Source organism: Gigantopelta aegis, chromosome 10 (assembly GCF_016097555.1).
Source record: "Gigantopelta aegis isolate Gae_Host chromosome 10, Gae_host_genome, whole genome shotgun sequence".
Lineage (NCBI taxonomy): Eukaryota > Metazoa > Mollusca > Gastropoda > Neomphalida > Peltospiridae > Gigantopelta > Gigantopelta aegis.
In genome coordinates, this window is record NC_054708.1 from 45,575,906 (window position 1) to 45,601,984 (window position 26,079).

The 26,079-nt window shown below is 38.1% G+C and overlaps 1 protein-coding gene across 1 annotated transcript in view; it reads right to left on the reverse strand.

Annotated features, from left to right (window-relative positions):
* LOC121384231 (adhesion G protein-coupled receptor A3-like) overlaps positions 1–26,079 on the reverse strand; it is a 145,344-nt gene that overhangs the window by 28,716 nt on the left and 90,549 nt on the right. Inside the window, exons 5-11 of the mRNA XM_041514518.1 lie at positions 25,649–25,720; positions 19,402–19,565; positions 8,360–8,628; positions 7,354–7,632; positions 3,718–3,876; positions 3,249–3,343; positions 1,044–1,284 (exon numbers count right to left, since the gene is read on the reverse strand). Of these exons, the coding sequence (XP_041370452.1) occupies positions 1,044–1,284; positions 3,249–3,343; positions 3,718–3,876; positions 7,354–7,632; positions 8,360–8,628; positions 19,402–19,565; positions 25,649–25,720 (1,279 nt within the window). The remainder of the gene's footprint in view (positions 1–1,043; positions 1,285–3,248; positions 3,344–3,717; positions 3,877–7,353; positions 7,633–8,359; positions 8,629–19,401; positions 19,566–25,648; positions 25,721–26,079) is intronic.

The window sequence follows — 26,079 nt, forward strand, 5'->3', positions numbered from 1 at the left end:
GATAGGCAGACAGACAAATGGATGGATGGACTGAATGACAGATATTGAAGGACAGACAGACAGATGGACAGACAAATGGATGATTGGATGGATGGATGGATGGATTGGATGGATGGATGGACAGATGGATGGATGGATGGATGGATGGATGGATGGATGGATGGATGGATGGATGGATGGATGGATGGATGGACAGATGGACAGATGAACCGAAGGACAGACTGAAAGACAGATATTGAGGGACAGACATGGGCAGAAAGCAGAACAGATGGATGGGTAATTGAGTTATTGGGAAGACAGACAGACGGACAAGGCAGACAGGCAGAGAAACAGACAGACAGACAAATGGATGGATGGACTGAAGGACAGACTGAAGGACATATATTGAAGGACAGACAGACAGATGGACTGACAAATGGATGGATGGATGGATGGATGGATGGATGGATGGATGGATTGGATGGATGGATGGATGGATGGATGGATGGATGGATGGATGGATGGATGGTTTGGATGGATGGATGGATGGATGGATGGATGGATGGATGGATGGATGGATGGATGGATTGGATGGATGGATGGATGGATGGATGGATGGATGGATGGATGGATGGATGGATGGATGGATGGATGGATGGATGGATGGATGGATGGATGGATGGATGGATGGATGGATGGATGGATGGATGGATTGGATTGGATTGGATTAGATTGATGGATGGATGGATTGGATGGATGGATTGATTGAATGGATGGATGGATGGATGGATAGATGGATGGATGGATGGATGGATGATGGACGGATGGATGGATGGAGGGAGGGAGGGAGGGAGGGAGGGAGGGAGGGAGGAATGGATGGACAGATGGACTGAAAGGATAGACTAAAGGACTGACGGACAGATATTGAGGGACAGACATGGGCAGAAAGCAGGACAAACAGATGGATGGGTAGTTGAGCCCATGAGGCAGAAAGACAGACAGGAGAGAGACAGACAGACAGACAGACAGACAGACAGACAGACAGTTACAGGTGCGTATCATACCTTGTCTGAGTCCTGGCTGGGATCAGTGTTGTTGTCAAGACGACTACAGGAAAACGTCTGCTCACTGAACGTTGTCTCCACCTGGTTTGGTGTTTTCCGCAGGACACAGCGAATTGGAGCAGGATCATCGTTTGGTTCAGACATCACGGTCATCGCCAGACCACCGAAATATTTAGACCACATTCCTGTCATTTGTGGCAACTCTACCTCCTGTGTGATGTTGTCCAGTACCTCAATCACTCTACAAATAAACCCAACAGTTTAGTTCTGGCTAATTAACAATATAATTCACTACTTCTGACAATACAATCATTTTCTAACATTTTTGAAGCTGTCAAGCTGCCTTCCTTGGCAGAATTTCTCATTCCAACCAATGCTCCACAACTGGTACAAGAAAGGCTATGTACATGTACTATCCTGTCTGTGAGATCCATTGCTGCTAATCGAAAAAAGCAGTCTATGAAGTGGAGACAATGGGTTTCTTTTCTTAATATCTGTGTTGTCCTTAACCATATGTCCGATGTCATATAACCATAAATAAAATGTGTTGAGCGCGTCGTTAAATAAAACATTTCCTATTCCTATTCTTCGGGAGAATGTGATTCTTCAATAATCTACGTTATATATGTTGGGTAGTCTGTCCTATGGTTTCGGTTATCATTGGTAAAGGAAATATTATGCTGATTTCCAATATCTGATCTGCTCTGCCATGACTGTTACTTTGTTAAATTAAATGCATACCAATGAATGTATTCCAGTTCTTTGTTGACATATACCCTGACCTCTTGCGACTGAGAGAAGATAAGATGTTCAATACATTCAATAACAACATGGGCTCTTTTAATTCAAGTCAGGTATTATCATCACACTGTTATATTACCGGCATCGGTGGTGTCGTGGTTAAGCCATTGGACACAAGGCTGGTAGGTATTGGGTTCGCAGCCCAGTACCAGCTCCCACCAAAAGCGAGTTTTAACGACTCAATGGGTTGAGACCACTACACCCTCTTTTCTCTCACTAACCACTAACAATTAACAACTAACCCACTGTCCTGGACAGACAGCCCAGATAGCTGAGGTGTGTGCCCAGGACAGCGTGATTGAACTGAATTGGATTATTAGCACGGAAATAAGTTGAAATGAAATGAATGTTATATTACAATACATAGACTGTTTACACACACTGATACAGTATGAACATACATAACAGGGTAGCACATACCACAGTCTTTGATGAACTGGACATAGAATGATACTTAACATAGGAATAATTTAATGAATCCACTAATGGGGGAAAATGAAACAACCCGTAGCACCTGAAAGTCTTGATGTATTTTTCTTGCTGGGGTTGTCGTTAAGCATCTATTCTATTCTCAAACTCTAGAAAATGTATAATCTGTCTTAAGACCGGCCTCGGTGGTGTAGTGGTTAGGCCATCGGTCTACAGGCTGGTAGATACTGGGTTAGGATCCCAGTCGAGGCATGGTTTTTTTTAATCCGTTTTAGGGATAGGATTAAGGTTATTCTTTAGAGTCTTTGTTATAGAGGGGTACAGGTCGAACTCTTTCCTAGTGCTATACCAACTGACTTAGATCCTGCCCATTGTAGATGATACATGCTATATGATCTTGGGGCGGGATGTAGCTCAGTGGTACAGCGCTCGCTCGATGCACGGTCGGTCTGGGATCGATCCCCATTGGTGGGCCCATTGGGCTATTTCTCGTCACAGCCAGTGCACCACGACTGGTATATCAAAGGCTATGGTATGTGCTATCCTGTCTGTGGGATGGTGCATATAAAAGATCCCTTGCTGCTAATCGGAAAGAGTAGCCCATGTAGTGGCAACAGCGCGTTTCCTCTCAAAATCTGTGAGGTCCTTAACCATATGTCTGATGCCATATAACCGTAAATAAAATGTGTTGAGTGCGTCGTTAAATAAAACATTTCTTTCTTTCTGTCTTAAGAGTGTGTCACATTTCTTTTGTGTCTTAGTAAAACAAATTTATATATACACCATTTTATATGTTCAAGCAATACATTAAACTTTACAGAAATAACTTTCCATAATGTAAACAACATTTTTTGCATTAACTTTCTAAAAATCTAATTTAAAAGTTTAAAAAAAGTGTTTTGATCAAATAACAAACTAATTTGAAATTCAATCTCTGTTGCATTTTTTGTGTGTCTGAGTATACAAACGAGTTACCTTGAGCACGCTCGTTTCTGGAGCTGTGAGCCGCGTAGAATGGAACTGGGCACCTGTGTTAAGTTGCTGGCTATCTCAACAATGACATCGGCCACCTACAAACAACAAAATATTGTCTTAAAATAACGTAACATGTGTGCATGTTGATCAAAAACTGTACATATATATAATGAAGAAAACAACAGTATTACTTAGATTACCTAAAAAAAATAAAAGAGTTCAAATTCAGTGAAATTAAGACTAAATGGATGAGTTTTATTAATAGATGCCTAATTTAATATGAAATTAAAAAAACAAACAAAAAAACTTGCAAACTTGTTTTAAAGTAACAAAAAATATCTTCAGATAGATTAAAAATTGTCATTTTAAAAATTAAAATTCATTGAATTTAAGACCAAACAGTCAAGATTTAATAATGGATGGCTGTTAAAATAATATGCAGTAAACAAAATAAAATGACTGCAGTTACCTCTGGTTTTAGTAAGATATAGTTTTGTAATCGTTTGAGGATGTCCGTGGCAAAGACTACATCCATGACGGACATGTCGTAGAAGATGGGGCGTGGGTTGTTGAAGTTCAGTCGTAACCGTCCAATGTATTCCAAAATCCTCGTTTTATTTAAAGTTTGCTGCAAAAAAAGAAAGAAAACATATTAAGATTCTTATTGTTCAGACAATCAGATAAAGTATTAAGGACCTTTGTTTTAAAATTTATTTCTGCAGAATAGAGAATAAGTTTGTTTGTTTTATTTAATGACACCACTTGAGCACATTGATTTATTAATCATAGGCTACTGAATGTCAAACATTTGGTAATTGTGACATATAATCTTAGATAAAAAACCCACTACATTTTTCAATTAGTAGCAAGGGATCTTTTATATGCACAATCCCACAGACAGGATAGCAGATACCACAACCTTTGATACACCAGTCGTGGTACACTGGCTGCCTATCACCATAATTTACTCATTCCAGCCAGTGCACCACAGCTAGCATATCAAAGGCTGTGGTATATGCTATCCTGTCTGTGGAAAAGTGCATATAAAAGATCCCTTGCTGCAATAGGAAAAATATAGCAGGTTTTCTCTCTAAAACATGTCAAGATTTATTCATTTCAAGCACTCTGTCCTGGGTACACAACTCAGCTATCTGTGCTGTCTGTCCAGGACAGTGATGTAGTGATTTAGTTGTTACTGGTTACTGGTTAGTGAAAAAAAAGAATTTAACGATGCACTCAGCACATTTTAGTTACGGTTATATGGTGTCAGACATATGGTTAAGGACCACACAGATTTTTGAGAGGAAACAAGCTGTCGCCACTACATGGGCTACTCTTTCCGATTAGCAGCAAGGGATCTTTTATTTGCGCTTCCCACAGGCAGGATAGCACAACCCATGGCCTTTGTTGAACCAGTTATGGATCACTGGTCGGTGCAAATGGTTTACACCTACCCATTGAGCCTTGCGGAGCACTCATTCAGGGTTTGGAGTCGGTATCTGGATTAAAAATCCCATGCCTCGACTGGGATCCAAACCCAGTACCTACCAGCCTGTAGACCGATGGCCTAACCACTACGCCACCGAGGCCGGTTTACTGGTTAGTGAGAGAGAAGTCAGTGTAGTGGTCTTACACCTACTACCATTTGAGCTGTTGAACTTATTCTGGGTGGGAGCCGGTACTGGGATGCGAACCCAGTACCTACCAGCCTGTAGACCGATGGCCTAACCACTACGCCACCGAGGCCGGTTTACTGGTTAGTGAGAGAGAAGTCAGTGTAGTGGTCTTACACCTACTACCATTTGAGCTGTTAAACTTATTCTGGGTGGGAGCCGGTACTGGGATGCGAACCCAGTACCTATAAGCCATATGTCCGATGGCATAACCATCACTGCATCAAGGCTAATAAACTTTAAACTTAAGAGATTGGTGCAACCTACTGTTCTAGATAAAGGGGAGTGATTCCTGGTTTAGTATCTCGCAAGTAAAAAATAAACTTTAAACTTAAGAGATTGGTGCAACCTACTGTTCTAGATAAAGGGGAGTGATTCCTGGTTTAGTATCTCGCAAGTAAAAAATAAACTTTGTTTTACTTGAGGACACCAGTGGAACGCATTGATTTATTAATCATCGGCTATTGGATGTCAAACTTTTGGTAATCTTAAGCTTTAGGACAGATGTCTACCACTGCAATTCTTCTTAATTTTTTCACTGTGAGGTGTGGTTAACAACTGTTGATTACCAACGTGTTGAGGTATTGTTAAACAAATATTCCTTTCCTTTATAAAAAAAAAAAAAAAAAAACCGAAGAGTACAAAAAATTAAAATAAACTGAGTCTTATAAACTTTTCCTAGACTAGCAACCCGTGTATAAAACATAGATCAGCTAATGGAAGTGAAACAACATCAAGATAATAATTCAATATTTTACACTTTTCACTCAACACGGTTTCCATTTTCACTTTTCATACAGTGCGGTTTCCTTTGTCATGATTATGTTAACAAACACAACAAATAAAATTAGCTGTAATGGCATGACAGGTAGAATTGCTTTTCACTGTCTGGATGTGGCCTAATTTAAATGAGTGATGAATCCTCTAATCGTAACACGAATACTTGTATCCAATTATTTTGAACCAAATGTTCCATTAATGGATAGCAAAAAAAAAGAGGAAAATTTAGAATGGCTTAGATTAATTAATAGCTTGTATAATTTTGTTTCGAGTGTGAAGAATAACCAGGAACACACACACCAGAAGGAAGCAAAGGAACACCCCAGCACATTTTAGACTATGGCTATTTTGTATCTAACAAATGGTTAAAGGGACAGTCCTCAGTTTGCTTCAATTTTTATTATGTTATTGACTAATCGAGACTTTTTAATGACTGTAATTACATATCAAATATATTTTTCTGCATAAAATATTAGTGGCTGTATATTAAATGTCTTTCTGATCGTTGTAATATTTGTATTAGGCTAAATGTTTTTGGTACATACGGAATTATCTGCAGACAAAATCCAGTTTGGGCTTCTTACAAATATTAAGACGACCAGAAACACATTGAATATACAGACACTGATATTCTAAACAAGAAAATATATTTAATGTGTATTTTATTAATCTGAAACATCTTACAATGCAGGAAACTCAGGACAGTCCCTTTAATGTGACTTAAAATATTCCATCGTGAGTGTGACTGGCCTCGGTGGCATCGTGGTTAGGCCATCGGTCTACAGGCTGGTAGGTACTGGGTTCGGATCCCAGTCGAGGCATGGGATTTTTAATCCAGATACCGACTCCAAACCCTGAGTGAGTGCTCCGCAAAGCTCAGTGGGTAGGTGTAAACCACTTGCACCGACCAGTGATCCATAACTGGTTCAACAAAGGCCATGGTTTGTGCTATCCTGTCTGTGGGAAGTGCAAATAAAAGATCCCTTGCTGCTAATCGGAAGAGTAGCCCATGTAGTGGCGACAGCGGATTTCCTCTCAAAATCTGTGTGGTCCTTAACCATATGTCTGACACCATATAACCGTAAATAAAATGTGTTGAGTGTGTCGTTAAATAAAACATTTCTTTCTATCATGAGTGGCCCTTGATAATATTCCTACCGACTAGAAGTACTGTGTTCCCTAATAGACAGAGATACTGCTTGCTAGACAACTATCAGGTAATAACTGACTGATAACACATATCACAACTCAGGTGAGCACTCTATGGCATACACTCACTCCTTAATGATCATAATGCAGGCATGCGTGCAGGGTGACATCTAGACTGTGGCAAGCAAAGTTATTAGGGGTTTTTTGTCACGCTTCTCCAGAAAACATATTGAAATTTTGCTTTTAACAAAACCCACCTCCTCCCGCGTACACAGACCTGTAATGTAATGATATTAAAACCCAGTTAGCAAAGTGAGTACAGTGAAACCCCTCTAAACCGGACACCCTCGGGACCAAGTAAAATGTCCAGTTTTAAGAGGTATCCAGTTTAGTGAGGTTATGCTCTTGACTGATTTTAAAGAAGGGACCGTGAAAAATGTCCAGTTTTGAGGGAATTCTGGTTTACAGAGGATCTGGGTTTTTTGAGGTTTTACTGTACTAACAATTGAAAAGCTCTCGAGGTTTCTTGTCAGGATGCTGACGTAGCCGCAGGAAGAGACGTTGTGATTCTCCCAGAAGCCGAAGTCGTTGCAGTAGTAGGTCACCTCATCGTGCGCTCCTCCCACAATGCACTTCTTCTTGATGATGATTCCCGCCAGCGTGGACGGCCAGGTATAGTTGCCCTTGTTTGTTACCTTGGTTACGGATGGACACTTGATGACCTCAGTCTTGATGACGGTGATCATGACATCGCGTGACACTTTGCCCTGCGGTGTGGACACCTGTTTGTGAAAATGGAAAATAATATATGAACAGTTCATTTCCAAACTGCAATATATGCAAATTTCCAAATAATATATGAACAGTTCATTTCCAAACTGCGATATATGCAAATTTCCAAATAATATATGAACAGTTCATTTCCAAACTGCAATATATGCAAATTTCCAAATAATATATGAACAGTTCATTTCCAAACTGCGATATATGCAAATTTCCAAATAATATATGAACAGTTCATTTCCAAACTGCGATATATGCAAATTTCCAAATAATATATGAACAGTTCATTTCCAAACTGCAATATATGCAAATTTCCAAATAATATATGAACAGTTCATTTCCAAACTGCGATGTATGCAAATTTCCAAATAATATATGAACAGTTCATTTCCAAACTGCGATATATGCACAAGTAATATATGAAATACAACAAAGCAATACAACAATAAAGTTTATGGCAAAAACATGATGTATGCCCATTGAACAAGATGTTACAACTGTACTTCATATGATATATGCTATATTAGGGTGCAACGATACGGTCAAAACCGTATTGCGATATAAGAAACCCTATTGCCATACATGTATGTATTGCAATATAGTTGATATTATTTAAATTTAATATTTATGGGGTTTTTTTTTAATGAAAGCAGAAGTTAAATAAGTAATCACTGATCCCATGGCTAGTGGATTTTCTAAAAATTCTAGAAGCCCTGCTATATTCACCTGACAACTCCAGTTTCCAGTGTGAGACTTCTGTAGATTTTCCACCACCAGGGAATGGGTGATGACCGTGCGATCGGGAGACATGAGCGTGTGCACAAACACACCTGCAGTCTTGTTAGTCTTTATCGTCACATTCTTTCGCATCCAGAATATCTTCGTCTTTTGATGGATAACTGAGGCCCGACATTCAAATGGAAGTTTGTCTCCTTCAAACACGATCTGGGACTCCTTCGGGATGATCTCAAAGAAAGGAAGCTGCAGGTCATGATCTGAAGAAAAATAAATAAAGCAACCAGTAAATAAATAAATAAATAAATAAATAAATATATAAATAAATAAATAAATAAATAAATAAATAAATAAATAAATAAATACATATATGCACCACATATCTACTGTCACATATTTGTCAGAACCTTGACCTTTGAACCACGTCAATGCTACTGACTAGTGATACATCTTTATTCACAGTCTGTGTACTGTGTATTAATTTGAACCATACTCAAAAATGTCCTGGGCAGTAACTTCAGCGCGGCCTGGGCTGTTTGTCCAGGTCAGAAGTTAATGATTAGAGAGGAAGTCTGCCGCTGCCACAGAAAGAAGAGCACATACCATGGTGTTTGATATGCCAGTTGGGAAATACTGGCTGGGCAAAGTTCAAATAACATCCAGGGTCACAGCCAGCACACAGGATGAGATGGCAGTCGCCACTATACGAAGTGAAGGAAGGAAATGTTTTATTTAACGATGCACTCAACACATTTTATTTATGGTTATATGTGTCGAACATATTGTTAAGGGCCACACAGATATTGAGGGAGGAAACCTGGTGTCGCCACTTCATGGGCTACTCTTTTCGAATAGCAGGAGGGGATTTTTTATATACACCGTCCCATACAGGATAGCACATACCACAGCCTTTGATGTACCAGTTGTGGTGCACTGGCTGGAGCAAAGAAATAGCCCAATGGGCCCAATGACTGGCATCGATCCCAAACCGACCACGCATCAAGTGAGTGCTTTACCACTGGGCTACGTCTCGCCCCTCCATACGTAGTGAATCAAGCGAGTGCTTTACCACTGGGCTACGTCTCGCCCCTCCATACGTAGCGCATCAAGCGAGTGCTTTACCACTGGGCTACGTCTCGCCCCTCCATACGTAGTGAATCAAGCGAGTGCTTTACCACTGGGCTACGTCTCGCCCCTCCATACGTAGCGCATCAAGCGAGTGCTTTACCACTGGGCTACGTCTCGCCCCTCCATACGTAGTGAATCAAGCGAGTGCTTTACCACTGGGCTACGTCTCGCCCCTCCATACGTAGTGAATCAAGCGAGTGCTTTACCACTGGGCTACGTCTCGCCCCTCCATACGTAGTGAATCAAGCGAGTGCTTTACCACTGGGCACAGTCTCGCCCCTCCATACGTAGTGAATCAAGTGAGTGCTTTACCACTGGGCTACGTCTCGCCCCTCCATACGTAGTGAATCAAGCGAGTGCTTTACCACTGGGCTACGTCTCGCCCCTCCATACGTAGTGAATCAAGGACAAAGTGTTCCTTTTTGCATAAAACATGTCATCCTTGTCTTAAGACATGTCTCAAGCCACACACTCAACTGCCACTACCAGCTTGTTTTTAGGATACACTTGCATGTAGTTATTGTTCTGACTTTGTTTTTAGTTATGGATGAATACAGTTTCTGTTGTTTGGGTGGGGTTGTTTTTTTTTGGGGGGGGTTTGGGGGGGGTAGCTTTGTCCATGTGAACGTGAGTTTAAAATTGAGTTATAATCTACCACTAGTGTTAGGAACTGCTCAGAATTTCATCTTTGATCATCGGTTATAAATGACTGGTATGAACCAATAAATTTTTCGATTACATAGTCTACTAGAATTATATGAACATAAGAAGGAATTGACCACACCTACAGTCTAATTTTACCTTTAATATCTCTTTAATCTCTTTTTTCTTTTCAATATGTACACATGAAATTAAAAACCTCAAACCCAACATATATACATCAATTCCATCATCTAAATAAAAGGCACAATTACTGTTAACATTTCCCCACACAATTGATTATGGATTTTCAAAATTTATCATCATATCGATAGAACCAAACCAATAAAACCTTTATTATAATAGTCATTTGAACACCAGTATCTAACTAACAGAGCTGGGCAGTACACTGTATATACTTATCAATTATTGACTGTCATTGAGGGCAATATCATGTTTTATGGACCGAACAAATTGATATTGACCGAGGCCAACGGCCGAAGTCAATATCAATTTCTTCGGTCCATAAAACATGATATTGCCCGAAATGTGGTCAATAATTGTTTTATTACATAATGTCATCCATAAGACTCATACATTCCTGCTTTGTTTATCAGAATCGAAATATGCCAACGCTTATAATTTCTCGCAATGCTTTAAAACGATGGGATTTAGTGACGTCACGTAATCCTATGACGTTGTATGACATGCAGAGGAATGCGGAAATAAACAGTTGAAACATTACTAAGACAAAAATCAAATTAGAGACATTATAACCAGCAAGAGTGTCAAAAAAATATTAAAAGCAAAATAAAACACAAAATGTGATAAATCTGAACATATATTTATACTGAACAGTTACCGATTGCCTCCAAATGCATTTTTTTAAATTTGTAACATAAAATCCTGAGAGTGCCGATTCCAACTGCATTTTGATGTATCATGTACGTTTTTAAATCTACGAGACATTCCATCCACAATTTGACGATTACTGACCTTGTTTTTGTCGTGTTTGCGGAATTAAACTCAGTATGACTAAAGATGTTATCTTTTTGTTGAAGGACAGCAAAGCGATTTGTCACAAGTTTGTGCTTGTTTACATTAAGAATTATTAGCAGTTGACGTTGCATTACGTTACCTACTCATTAATTGGATAGAATTTTGTCTCATCTTCATTTTCATTGGTTAAATCTCCCAGGGCAATATCACTTTTGATGGACCGGTGAGACCATCTCAGGGCAATACCACTATTTACAGATGGTCATGTGACTGGTTTTCGACTAATAAGAATACAGATATATTCTCATTATGTAATAATGGTCAGTATTGAAAAAATTACTGTTTCCTGCCATTTAGTAAAGCACTAACAATATATCTGATGAACGCAAATGGCCGAAACAGAGAGCGGATGGACATCGTTCTTTTTCTGAATCGACAGAAAAACATGTACATGCATTTTGTGTCAATAAAAAGTATATGAAATTAGAGAATACCGAAAATACCGAGTCGGTATTGGAAAATACCGCTCGATGTCGGTATTGTGCCTTACTCATTTAAAGTAGTCGGTAGAATACCGAAAATACCGCTCGATATCGGTATTGTGACAATACTGAATACCGAACTGACACAGAGGTAAAACACCCCCAAAATACTGATACCGAACCTGAAATTTCAATACTGCCCAGCTCTAACCACTAATACTGTAATAATTTCTAAAACATATTATATTCATATAATGAATAGGAGAATGGCTCTTCATATGTACATTGGGCTATTTCTCGCTCTAGCCAGTGCACCACGACTGGTATACCAAACGGCATGGTATGTGCTATCCTATCTGGGATGGTGCATATAAAAGATCCCTTGCTATTAAAGGAATAAAATGTAGCGAGTTTCCTCTCTAAGACTATATGTCGGAATTACCAAATGTTTGACATCCAATAGACAATGATTAAAAAAAAAAATCTATGTGCTCTGGAGATGTCATTGAAGAAAACAAACTTTTAACTGTTGACATAAACGTAGATGTCTATTTATGAATTATTCTTCTGTTCCACCGGCATCGGTGGCGTCGTGGTAGGCCATCGGTCTACAGGCTGGTAGGTACTGGGTTCAGATCCCAGTCGAGGCATGGGATTTTTAATCCAGATACCGACTCCAAACCCTGACTGAGTGCTCCGCAAGACTCAATGGGTAGGTGTAAACCACATGCACCGACCAGTGATCCATAACTGGTTCAACAAAGGCCATGGTTTGTGCTATCCTGCCTGTCGGAAGTGCAAATAAAAGATCCCTTGCTGCTAATCAGAAGAGTAGCCCATGTAGTGGAGACAGCGGGTTTCCTCTCAAAATCTGTGTGGTCCTTAACCATATGTCTGACGCTATATAACCGTAAATAAAATGTGTTGAGTGCGTCGTTAAATAAAACATTTCTTTCTTTCTTCTTCTGTTCCATGGGGGAAGGCTCACACAAGAAAATCTGCATTGAAAAACACTAAAAGAAGAGAAAAACAAAAGAGGGCCATATTTAATGGGCAGGCATACCACACCAGACAATAAATGTCCACCCATCTGACAGCGTGACATTTTACAAGCTCTAAAAACGCTTTAATATCACAACCATCAAGTGAATTAACAACTCACATGTTGGCAGTTCATACAATTTGTGAGGCAGAAAATGCAACTGTGGTCGACTTAACAGTCTTTAAATTGTCACAAGTAATATGCATGTTTTCCCTGACATTTTTATTAAATGTGACACCGTTTTGATTGGTTGATGGCCGTAGTGCATTCAAATCATTTAGTACGGCTGACAGGATCAAGGAAACGATTGTTTATTATGAAATGGATTAAATATACATGTAAGTCATACTTCATTGAGGTATAAGTTAACTATTTAATTAGCAACAATGGGTCTTTTCTATATAATATGCACTTTCCCAGACAGGGCATCACATACCATGGGTTTTGATATATCAGTTGTGAAACACTGTGATTTGATCATATTAAGTAATATAAGCATGAATGATTATTTAACCGATACTCCAGCACAAACTATTGGGTGTCAAGTATAGAGTTAAAAGTTTAAAAAAAAGTTTGTTTTGTTTAACGACACCACTAGACCACAATGATTATAAAGCACAGAGATAAGTAATGACATGGATGATTCTGGCCATCGGTCTACAGGCTAAAAGGTACTGGGTTCGGATCCCAGTCGAGGCATGGGATTTCCACAAGGCTCAGTGGGTAGGTATAAACCACTTGCACCGACCAGTGATCCATAACTGGTTCAACTAAGGCCATGGTTTGTGCTATCCTGCCTGTGGGAAGCGCAAATAAAAGATCCCTTGCTGCCAATCGGAAGAGTAGCCCATGTAGTGGCGACAGCGGGTTTCCTCTCAAAATCTGTGTGGTCCTTAACCATGTCTGACGCCATATAACCGTAAATAAAATGTGTTGAGTGCGTCGTTAAATAAAACATTTCTTTCTTTTTTTTTGGATGATATATTGTCATCAGTTTAAATATTCTACAGTTAATTTAAAACACTGTGTTAACGATGTGTGAAACCAAAAATCACATTATTTTATAAAGGAAAAAGAAAGAAATGTTTTATTTAATGACGCACTCAGTACATTTTATTTACATTACATGGCATCAGACACATGGCATCAGACACATGGTTAAGGACCACATAGATATTGAGAGAGGAAGCCCGCTGTCACCACTTCATGGACTACTCTTTTTGCTTAGCAGTAAGGGATCTTTTATATGCACCATCCCACAGACAGGGTAGTATATACCACGACCTTTGATATACCAGTCATGGTGCACTTGCTGGGACGAGAAATAACCCAATGGGCCTGCCCGACAGGGATCGATCCCACACCGACAGCGCATCGAGGAAGTGCCTTACCACTGGGTTACATCCCACCCACTTTTATAAAGGATACCATAAACCTACTTTTTTCTATATACACATTTATAAATGAATTAAATGGGCCGAGTTCTTATCCCGTTTGGTTTAAGAAGATGACACACCTGAACCGTTACTGAGTACACAAAGTTGGGTCTGGCGTATAATACAATAAGCCATACGCTGTCTCTTTGTTTAAGACAATTATTTTCTTCACTCCTCACTGACCAATCATTCCGATTTCGAAACAAGACAACCGAGATGCTGAAAACTGATGCATGATGTGTTAGGCGAAGGTTTTAATTTCGTTATGCTTAAAAATTAGATAAACGGGAACCTGCAAACCGACTCCAGCATTTGCCATTCCCTCCCTTAATTGTCAAGATGTTCAAGGTGATCAGATATTCTGCTCCTAATCGAATATGAGGGCCAAGGCACTCGTGGGGAAGCTGACCACTCTCCAGTGGTGCTGTATAATGACATTGATTTACTTAGCTGCTGGTGTGATTAATGTCTTAGCCACAAGGAGCAATGGGAGCTCTTCACACATAGTCTTCCAATACCCCCCCCCCCCCCCAAAAAAAGAGGAAATTTTTATTTAACGACACACTCAACACATTTTATTTATGGTTATATGGCGTCAGACATATGGTTAAGGATCACACAGAAATTGAGAGAGGAAACCCGCTGTCAACACTTCATGGGCTACTCTTTTCGATTAGCAGCAAGGGATCTTTTATATGCACCATTCCACAGACAGGATAGTACATACCACAGCCTTTGTTACACCAGTTGTGGAGCACTGGCTGGAGCGAGAAATAGCTCAATGGGTCCACCGACGGGGATCGATCCTAGACCGACCACGCATCAAGCAAACCCTTTACCACTGGGCTATGTCCCCCCCCCCACCCCCACCCCCACCCCCAAAAGAAGAAAGTAATTTGAAACATATCAGACACTCTAGCATATTACTTAATTAGTGGTTGTTAGATACAGTAAATAATAAAATATCAGCGATCTTAAAATTTAGTGAAATAAATGACATTTTATAGTGACATAGACGCTTGCTCAGAAATTTTAACAGGCGAGGGTCTAGACTGCGGAGAGTGAAGTTTATAGAGGCATCGAGTCATGCTCCCCCGGAAAATATATTAAAAAAAGGAGAGAAAATTTGCCTGAGTAAAGAGGGGTTTCGACCCCCAAAACCTTCCCCCTGCACACGTGCCCATTACTGACAATGAAATGCTTTGGAAAACAGTAATAATGAATTAGTTTTAAAGACGTTAGACCTCGGGGAGGAACACATTGGACAGTTGGCCAATTAAAAAGATTGGCTATTTAAAATTATGATTTTCTTAACAACTAATAATGGAGATGAGGGGCAAACAATCTATCACCAGTAATAAATTACGACAGTTTAAAACATGAGGATTTTTGCATCTTATGATCTCATTCATTACTATGCAGTAGAACTTCATTTTTCCTAGGACAAAAAAGTTAAAAGTTTTTTTGTTTAATGACACCACTAGAGCACATTGATTTATTAACTGGCCTTGGTGGTGTTGTGGTTAGGCTATCGGACATAAGGCTGGTAGGTACAGGGTTCGCAGCCCGGTACCGGCTCCCACCCAGAGAAAGTTTTAATGACTCTTATGTAAGACCACTACACCCTCTTCTCTCTCACTAACCACTAACAACTAACCTACTGTCCTGGACAGACAGCCCAGATAGCTGAGGTATGTGCCAGAACAGCATGCTTGAACTTTAATTGGATATAAGCACAAAAACACTTTGAAATGAAATGATTTATTGAATGTATAGCATTGTTAATTCTGAAATATATTCTGACACAGCCTTTGATATACCGGTACCAGTCACGGTGCACTGGCTGGAACGAAAAATAGCCCACCGACAGGAATCGATCCCAGGCCAAACATGCATCAAGTAAGCAAAGATACCACTGGGCTATATCCCCTGCCTCATATAATCTTATTAATTACAAAGCTGTACTACTTTAATTTTTCCTATGATAAGTCATTACATAATTAAGGAGTGCAACTGGACTAAATTATTACTGTAGACATTTTTATATATTTTTTTTCATCTTACATTAAATCCTGATCAAACAACATGTGCGTGAAATGAAGGATTTGGTCTAGACAAATGTTTTGCTTCCCAACGGTCCTGGGATAGTTTCACTTGTCGTGAATGAATCGATCAATAACGGAAGGTCAAATATTCTCTGGTGTTTGTAAAGGTTTTGCAGTAGACAGTTTAGCAGCCCCACTCTCCCATTTATCAACAATGAGAGGTTAATGTGCATTTGTTATAAAACAGAGCTGTGGGATGTAGGTCGGTGACTGGCCTCGGTGGTGTCGTGGTTAAGCCATCGGACATAAGGCTGGTAGGTGCTAGGTTCGCAGCCTGGTACTGGCTCCCACCCAGAGCACGTTTTAACGACTCAATGGGTAATGTTTAATGTTGCCACTAGATTGATTCATTAACTGGCCTTGGTGGTGTCATGGTTAGGTCATCGGACATAAGGCTGGTAGGTACAGGGTTCGCAGCCCAGTACCAGCTCCCACCCAGAGAAAGTTTTAATGACTCAGTGTAAGACCACTATACCCTTTTCTCTCTCACTAACCACTGAGAACTAACCACTAATTCACTGTCCCAGACAGACAGCTGTGGTGTGTGTCCAGGACAGCGTGCTTGAACCTTAATTGGATATAAGCACGAAAATACATTGAAATGAATTAAATGAATGTAGGTCAGTAGTAGAGCATTCACATCAGCAGCAACACGGGTGTTTGTAGGATCAATCCACATCAATGGACACATCATACTTTTACCCATTCCAAACTGCTCTTTGAATGGTACATGAAAGTCCATGGTATGTGCTATCCTGTCCATTAGAAGTACATGTAAGCTGAGAGCTGTAGTATAAAAATAAAACAATTTGCAAGTGATTTCTTAAATTTTATAAAATACATAAATGATAAGCTCATGAATGTAATTTATCTATTCGGATATTTTAGTTTTATTTAAGAATTGACCACAATTATTTTTGGATTCATGCAAGTATGAACCGAAAAAACTATTTGTACACTGTATGATCCCACGTAGCGGGTCATACAAAAGTGTGCACATTGTTTTTTCGGTTCATACTTGCATGAACCAAAAAATAATTGTGGTCAAATCTTATAATTAAATTTATATGCATACTTTAACAATACATAACTGAATTTATTTTGTTTAACTTTAAATATGCCTGTAGTATTGTTTGTGTAAACTTCATTTATACTTATGTCACATAAGAATGCAAATGTTCATTCACTATTATTTGAATCAGGTGATTTTTTGTAAATGATGTCATTTCCTCTAGCTGCTGTGCATTTTTATGGATCATTTATTTATATTGGAAGGAATTGTCCTATTCAAGTTTAGTTCATATTTTATCGAAGTGAATAAAGGCAACGTGTCTAACACTTATGCTGTCGGTGGAACCGTTTAATTTCACCAACAGCTGTAGAACATTACTTACAAGTAAGTTACAGACGTGAAGTTTCCAACACAATTTCTTTGGCCACCGACCGAGTCTCATGTCATGATTAGCACAGAGGGTTTGTTTTTGTTTTTGTTTTTTTTAAATTAATGCATATAGATCTACATGTCTACTCTGCTATAGCATTTTACATTAATTTATCGTATACATTTTTGGTATTGCTTTTGTAACTTTCATGTGTTTTCTTCAAAATATCTAAATATGATTGCTTGAATAACCTGGCTTGTTGCACAAAAGTAGTGCAAGGCTGTGGGGGTGGGGGGAGGACGAGGGTAGTAGGTGTGGCTTAATTTTTTTCAGTTCATCAAGATATGAACGAAAAAAAGTAAGCACCTCCTGACCAATCAGATTTAATAATTTAATTATTAATTATATATAATTATGTATGGTAACTAAATTAATCTGTAACAGAAAATTTTCTCTTTTTTTTAAAATTCATTTTGCTTAATCAGATAAAGATAACAAGATTTTGAATCCACCATATCTTTTATTTTTAAAATGTTTTATCTTTGAAAAAGCCTCGAAGACAGATTTGAGTAATACGATTAAATCTCTTTTTCAAACCGTGGATTTAAAGTCAAATTATTATTACTTTTGACATATTCACCGAGGTGAATTATTCACTCAGAATCTCATGTTATTAAATCAATAACAACAAATGCTGAACTTTTCTTCAAATAACAAGAAGACTTAATTAATGTACTTTTTTTTTCCTTTCTTTTTTTCCTTTTTTTAAATTTTTTATTAATGTACATTTTTCTGTTTCTCTTATTCTCATGTTACTGCAATTTCATGCTGAGTACTGAGCAAATACAAGCTGTAACTAATGAGCAAGACTGTGTATGAGAAATAGGTTCCACTAGTATGTGATATACACCACCACAGCTGTTCTCGACGTCAAATACTATCCTCTACTCTCATGTCCGTTAAATACCATTTATCTTAACACTTGCTGTTTACAAATGTATCCAACTTACTTTCGCTTGTTCAATAAATTTTGAAGCAATTTACTGTTAGATAAATGGTATCTAACGGTCACTCATGTAGTATTCTCTAAGAACACAATTTACTGTTAGATAAATGGTATCTAACGATCACTCATGTAGTATTCTCTAAGGACACAATTCACTGTTAGATAAATGGTATCTAACGATCACTCATGTAGTATTCTCTAAGGACACAATTCACTGTTAGATAAATGGTATCTAACGGTCACTCATGTAGTATTCTCTAAAGACACAATTCACTGTTAGATAAATGGTATCTAACGATCACTCATATAGTATTCTCTAAGGACACAATTCACTGTTAGATAAATGGTATCTAACGATCACTCATGTAGTATTCTCTAAGGACACAATTTACTGTTAAATAAATGGTATCTAACAGCCACTCACATAGTATTCCTTTTGTACGATATGGTTTATTATGGATCATACAAATATTATTACGTACATGTTACCCGATATTTACAGTATGATCTAGTATCCATGATACAGATAATAATGTAGGTAACCGGCCTCAGTGGCATCGTGGTTAAGCCATCGAACACAAGGCTGGTAGGTACTGGGTTCACAGCTTGGTACAGATCGAGTTTTAATTATTCAGTGGGTAGGTGTAAGACCACTATACCATCTTTTCTCTCTCACTAACCACTAACAATTAACAACTAACCCACTGTCCTGGACAGACAGTCCAGGTGTGTGCCCAGGACAGTGTACTTGAACCTTGATTGGATATAAGCACGGAAATAAGTTGAAGTAAATAAATAAACGTAGGTAACGTACTGCAGTGGAGTTCACTCCGTCTCAGCTTGTTGAAGGTCAGCCCTTTCATGGCTTCCGGCAAGGCACATTTTGTGGATGCGTGAACCCGAACCTTTTTACTTTTCGACCATTTTATAAGCCAGCGTAAGTGACAGTCACATCTTAAATATTCCGAGTTGAAATCACTGCAAGGAAATACAGACATGTTAAACATAATACAATATGTACTATAAATATTCCGAGTTGAAATCACTGCAAGGAAATACAGACATGTTAAACATAATACATGTACTATAAATATTCCGAGTTGAAATCACTGCAAGAAAATACAGACATGTTAAACATAATACATGTACTATAAATATTCCGAGTTGAAATCACTGCAAGAAATACAGACATGTTAAACATAATACAATATGTACTATAAATATTCCGAGTTGAAATCACAGCAAGAAAATACAGACATGTTAAACATAATACTTTTACTATAAATATTCCGAGTTGAAATCACTGCAAGAAAATACAGACATGTTAAACATAATACATGTACTATAAATATTCCGAGTTGAAATCACTGCAAGGAAATACAGACATGTTAAACATAATACATGTACTATAAATAGTTTAGAGGCACTAAAGACGCAGACTCTAGTTTCAACCCGTAAAAAATGGAAACTAAGTTTTTGATTAATCTACAAACCTGTAACACATTTGGATAATGTTACAAGAGAGTGAAACAAGAGTCTGTGATGTTGAATTGGTGAAAAACCGTTAAAAATAGACTAAAACTCGACTTTATAACCATTACTTTTCAGACATATGTGCGTTTTTAAAAATGTAAAAAAAAATGCATTTTGTGGTGTTAGAAAAACCAGGATGACCAGAAAAACTTTGGTTGTACGGAAATGGATAATCTAAACAATAAAACATAAGTAAAGTTTGATTTCAGTGATCATAAACGGCTCTAATAGTGAACAATTTGCCTTAGTGTTTAAAAACTAGGGTCTGTCCCTTTATAGAGATAACACTGACGCAAAAAACAACAACACCAAACATTCTGAGAGTACTGCTAAAGCAATACATGTCTCCTCCTTCCAGACCCATGTTCAAAGTTTCATATCTCCTATGTTCAATGACCATAACTTTGTCAAAAAGGGCAAATTGCCATGAAAACTTGAGTGGCTTTTTGAGACAGTTGGCTGCTTAATAGCGGTCAGTTTATAGTACATTAGATAATTTGAAAGAATAAAAATGTGGCCTTTTTACACAGGCGGTTGTTTAATACAGGTGGCCACTAGAGCAAGTTTGACTGTATGTCAATACTCGACATGCTTAGACTATGTGCTACACAACACATTCAGCAAGGATATCAATAACTGATTGAAAAAAAAGTTAAAGTTTGTTTTGTTTAACACCACCACTAGAGCACATTAATTTATTAATCATTGGATGCTATTGGATGTCAAACATTTGGTAATCTCGACTCGTAGTCATCAGAGGAAATCCACTACATTTTTCAGATCTTTTATGTGCACTTTCCCACAGACAGGAAAGCACATACCACAGCTGGTGACTAGTTTGATTGAAACGCGTAATCATGTATATTAGCTTTCTGCTGCCCAAGGAAGAGACAGAATTATCTATCATACCTCAAAACATGGCACCCAATAACCGATGTACTTTTTGTGCTAAATTTCCTAAATGAAAATACACAATACTATCAAAAGAGGAAGGGTTTTGTTTTGAGGTTGATGTTGGTTTGTTGTTTGTTTGGGTTTTTTTTTTTGTGGGGTTTTGTTTTTTTTGTGGGGGGGGGGGGGGGTGCTTTGAATGGGTGTGTGTTAGCTGTGGTTTTTTAAGGGACTGACTTTTCTGCTGGACTTACAATTAGTTTTTTTGTAAACCTCTACAAAACAAACATCAAATCTATGCAGTCTTCATGAATATCCCAAATAAAAACACACAATGATATCAAAAATAGAATTGAATTGAATTGAATTGAATTTGGGTTTTTTGTTTGTTTTTTTGCTTATTTATGTGACGGACTTGCAATTTGTTCTTTTTGAAAACAGTGTGAAAAATTCCAAATCTATTCTGCGTGGACACGATCAGCCCTGGTTCATTGAGCCAGGCTGGCATCGCGAGAAGACAAATAGCTACTGACTGGCATAATGAAGAGGACACTTCTTCAATGTAGCTAAGTAATCCCCTGGGGAAACTGTCATCGTGTCATGATGTTCAGCGATTCTTTATCGCACAAAGCAGTCTACCACTTCATTAGTTTAGGCAAACCTGTCTACAAAGACCACCAACAAGAACTGAAAGCCATACACTTAATAAACAAAGGTATCTATTCCAGGTGCGGATCTAGGATTTTTTGCTGAAGTGGGGTGTGTGTATGTGTATGTGTGCATCTACATGCAACTACTTAAATGGAAGTTGAATATTATCAGTGAAGGAAGGAAGGAAATGTTTTATTTAACTATGCACACAACACATTTTAGTTATGGAATGTTATATGGCATCAGACATATAGTTAAGGACCACACAGATATTGAGAGAGGAAACCCGCTGTTGCCACTTCATGTGCTACTCTTTTTGATTAGCAGCAAGGGATCTTTCATATGCACCATCACAGACAGGATAGTACATACCACGGCCTTTGTTACACCAGTTGTGGAGCACTGGCTGGAACGAGAAATAGCCATATGGGTCCACCGACGGGAATCGATCAGGTAAGCACTGATCTACGTCCCAAATGTGTGGACCTAGTATTTGTTTATGAAGTGCAACTACTTGAATGGAAGTTCAATATTATCAGTGAATGATCGTTAAAATACATGTAAGTGGGAAAATTCATCATAAGCAGTGGAAGATCCAGAACCCCTAGATCCCTCTCCCTCTCCCCAGCATCTGCACCTGTGTTTACACAGGGGACATGTCTGACTTGTTCTAATCTTTAGATCTCTTTAACTTGGGCACAGCATGTATTTTTTTTTTACTTCTGAGCACAGGAACATTCTTTTTAATGGAAGTTTTCCATAATGTAATTAATAGTTGATGGGGGTTGAGTATGGGGGATGGGGTGAGACAAAAGGTTGGAGATATTCAGAAAACTATTTTGAGATCATAAAAACTAAGAGAGGCTTAAATATTTAAGTAGTTTTGACGTGAACTGGTTGTTTTGATGTGAACTGGTTTAACAGATAACATCTTAATCATTCTCTAAATAATAACTTTATGTCAATATATGTTAGTATGGCGTTTAACACCAATGATTTTTGTGGGTTAATTAAGTAGGGTTTCATCTCTCCATTACTGAAAAATAATGGAGTGCTGAGACAATACTGTGACGTCACAGGTGTATTTTAATTTGGCATGTTTTATCTCTGTGATCGATGCAATCTAAAGTGTTACAATTATTATTGTTTCAGCTTACTGCTTGTACAATATTCATACTGCAAAATGTTTGAAGAGGCCTAAATTGATATAAGGCTAAATAATGGCAGACGTCTAAAAATATTTAATAGAAATTAGTATTATTTCAACCATATGGAGTAGTCAGAAGGCACCAAATTACTTTATTGCTGGTGGGTCTCCTGTAGTTATTTCTCCAGGCAAGCACACGTGTACATGTATGTATGTAAATAAAATTCTATTTGATGAGTATAAAAAATAAATTGCTTCCCACCCCATATGATCAATTCTTGATGAGTCCAATGTCAAAACACCAAAGTATATATAGCCTCTACAATATTGCTTGCAGCAGTTAAATGCACAGAAACCCCTGCGGCGCATCATGTTTTTTTAATTGTGGCAGCCCGATGTGTTTTTGATGACCATGTTGGCCACCACTAACCACTGGCTCAGATCTTTTTCCGCATGATAATGAAATAAAGCATTCTGCAGAACTTCCCGATATGATGAATTATAAATATCAAAATTGACACACTCACTCAGTCATTCTGAATGCAATCAACTGCAGAGTGGAAACGAATTCCATGAAAAACAAAATTTTATTTTTTTGGTCATGGGATTCAAATAATTTTAGGCAAATATATAATCCATAAAAATGGAGGAATGAGGGACACAAGACAGGGAATCACAGTGGTCGGGCGAATGGGTAGAGAAAGGTGGTGTCAGGGTGTGGCACAACAATTTAATTTCTTTACTTTTCATGTCACAGATTGAAAGTCTAATATTTTGTTAAATTATTAATATATGTTCAATACAAGCAAAGCAACCACTTGATGGGAATATATTAAAAAGTGGCTTTCTAATACAAATGGCTGTTTAATACAGCTCAGTTTATATTACACTGGTTATTTTAGAGAATATTATCATGACTTCTTAAAGACAGGTGGCTGTTTAATACAGCTTGTTATACTATTATAATTTGCATTGGCTGGTTTCATAGGCATACAGGCTCCCATTTGTGTGTGTGTGTGTGTGTGTGTGTGTGTGTGTGTGGTGTGTGCAAGTGTGTGTGTGTGGTGTGTGCATGTGTGTGTGGAGAGCGGGGGGGGGGGGGGGGGGTGCTTTTTGCCAAATTAACAAAAATGTCCAAATCTGGATAACAATGATTATTCCTGTTTCCTTCAGTACAAAACAGTTATAAAGGGTTCCAAACTAAAAACATCTGCTTTGTTTAATGACACCAGTAGAGCACATTGATTTATTAAAGGGACATACCCTAGTTTTTAAACACTAAGGCATATTTTTGACAATTAGAACTGTTTTTAATAACTGAAATCATACTTTACTCAGATTTTATTGTTTAGCTTATCCATTTCCGTACATTCGAAGTGTTTTTGGCCAACCTGGTGTTTTTAATATCACAAAATGCATTTCTCACATTTTTAAAAACGCACGTGCGTCTGAGAGGTAACAGTTATGGAGTCAAGTTTTAGTCTATTTTTAGAGGATATTTCACCATTTCAAAGTCACAGAGTCATCTTTCACTTAAGTGCAACTTTATTCAAATGTGTTACAGGTTTGTAGATTAACTGAACTTAGTGTTACTTTTCATGGGCTAAAACTAGGGTCTGTACATTTAATTGGCTGTTGGGTGTCAAACATTTGGTAATTCTGAGATATAGTCTTAGAGAGGAAACCTGCTACAATTTCCTATTAGTAGCAAGGGATCGTTAATATGCACCATCCCAGACAGGATAGCACATACCACGGCCTATGATATACCATTCGTGGTGCACTGGCTGGAATGAGGGTTCCAAACTACGATAAGTATTACACTTTTGTTTCACATGGATTACAACTAATATTTTGAGTAGAATGATGGAAATAGTATGGCAGACCAGCTCATTTTGTCAAAATGTTTCCATGGTTTTTGTCTAAATACGAAGATTTGCTCCAGAGCCGGTGGGAGTAGGAGGGAGCAGTTGACACCCCCCCTACCCCATCTCGTATGCCTATGGCTGGTCTGACCTCTTTAACACTGCTTACCAGAGGCCTGTCGATGGCCCCATTGCGCTATTTCTCGTTCCAGACAGTGCATCATGACTGGTATATCAAAGCCCCTGGTATGTACTACCCTGTCTGTGGGATGGTGCATATAAAAGATCCCTTACTGCTAATCGAAAAGCATCGCCCATGAAGTGGCGACAGCGTGTTTCCTCTCTCAATATCTGTGTGGTCCTTAACCATATGTCTGATGCCATATAACCGTTAATAAAGTGTGTTGAGTGCGTCGTTAAATAAAACATTTCCTTCCTTCTTTAAAACTGCTTACCAGAGGTGGATGAAGTGCAGAGTTGGCCGGGGAACCAGTCTACATGTATTACATGTATTTTGCCCGGAAGATTGTATTTGTTTTTATCCTATAACTCACCCATCATATCCATGTCATAAACCCATGTGATAATTTACTTTATTAACCCGGTTAATAATGGTATACAAATCTGCAAGGTCTCTAGGTAATGTATTGTTGTGGATGGGTCATTTGCTTACAAGCCAACAATTAAGACCCGTGTACCTGAGCATAACGTTTTCAAAGATTTGTTTAAAATGCATGATGTCAAACTAATCTGTGTTAATCGTGATGACATCATATTATCGATGGCGGCGACTTTAGTACTGTGATTTACTAAAAAATTAATTAAAATGTTATTTTAGAAGTGTTATAGGATAAATAGAATTCATTACTCATGTTTTTTAATATGTAAAATATCAACCTCGTCTAGTTAATCGGTATTTGTCTTAACTCGTGACGATTCCTCTATTTACGTGAGAGTAAATAAGAATAACTTACACACTATGAAGAGATGTCAAGTCATTGAAAGTTCCTTCTGGTATGGTATTGATTCGATTATAAGACAGAGATCTGAAAATAAAATTAAAAAAAATTAAATAATGAACGAATCCTCTCAATGTGTTGAGTTCAGTTATAAGACTTTTGTGAAAATGCTTTGTACAACATTAGAAATAAATAAATTTTATGCAACGACATGTGAAGATATTGTTGTATTAATTAAGTCTAAAGCAGAAATTACATTGATGAACATAGCTGAAATAAGAAGCAATAGATTTAACTGTTTAAAAAGTATTATACTAGAATACATGTGTGTGTGTGTGTGTGTGTGTGTGTGTGTGTGTGTGTGTGTGTGTATGTGTGTGTATATATATATATATGTATATATGTGTGTGTGTGTATATATATATATATATATATATATATATATA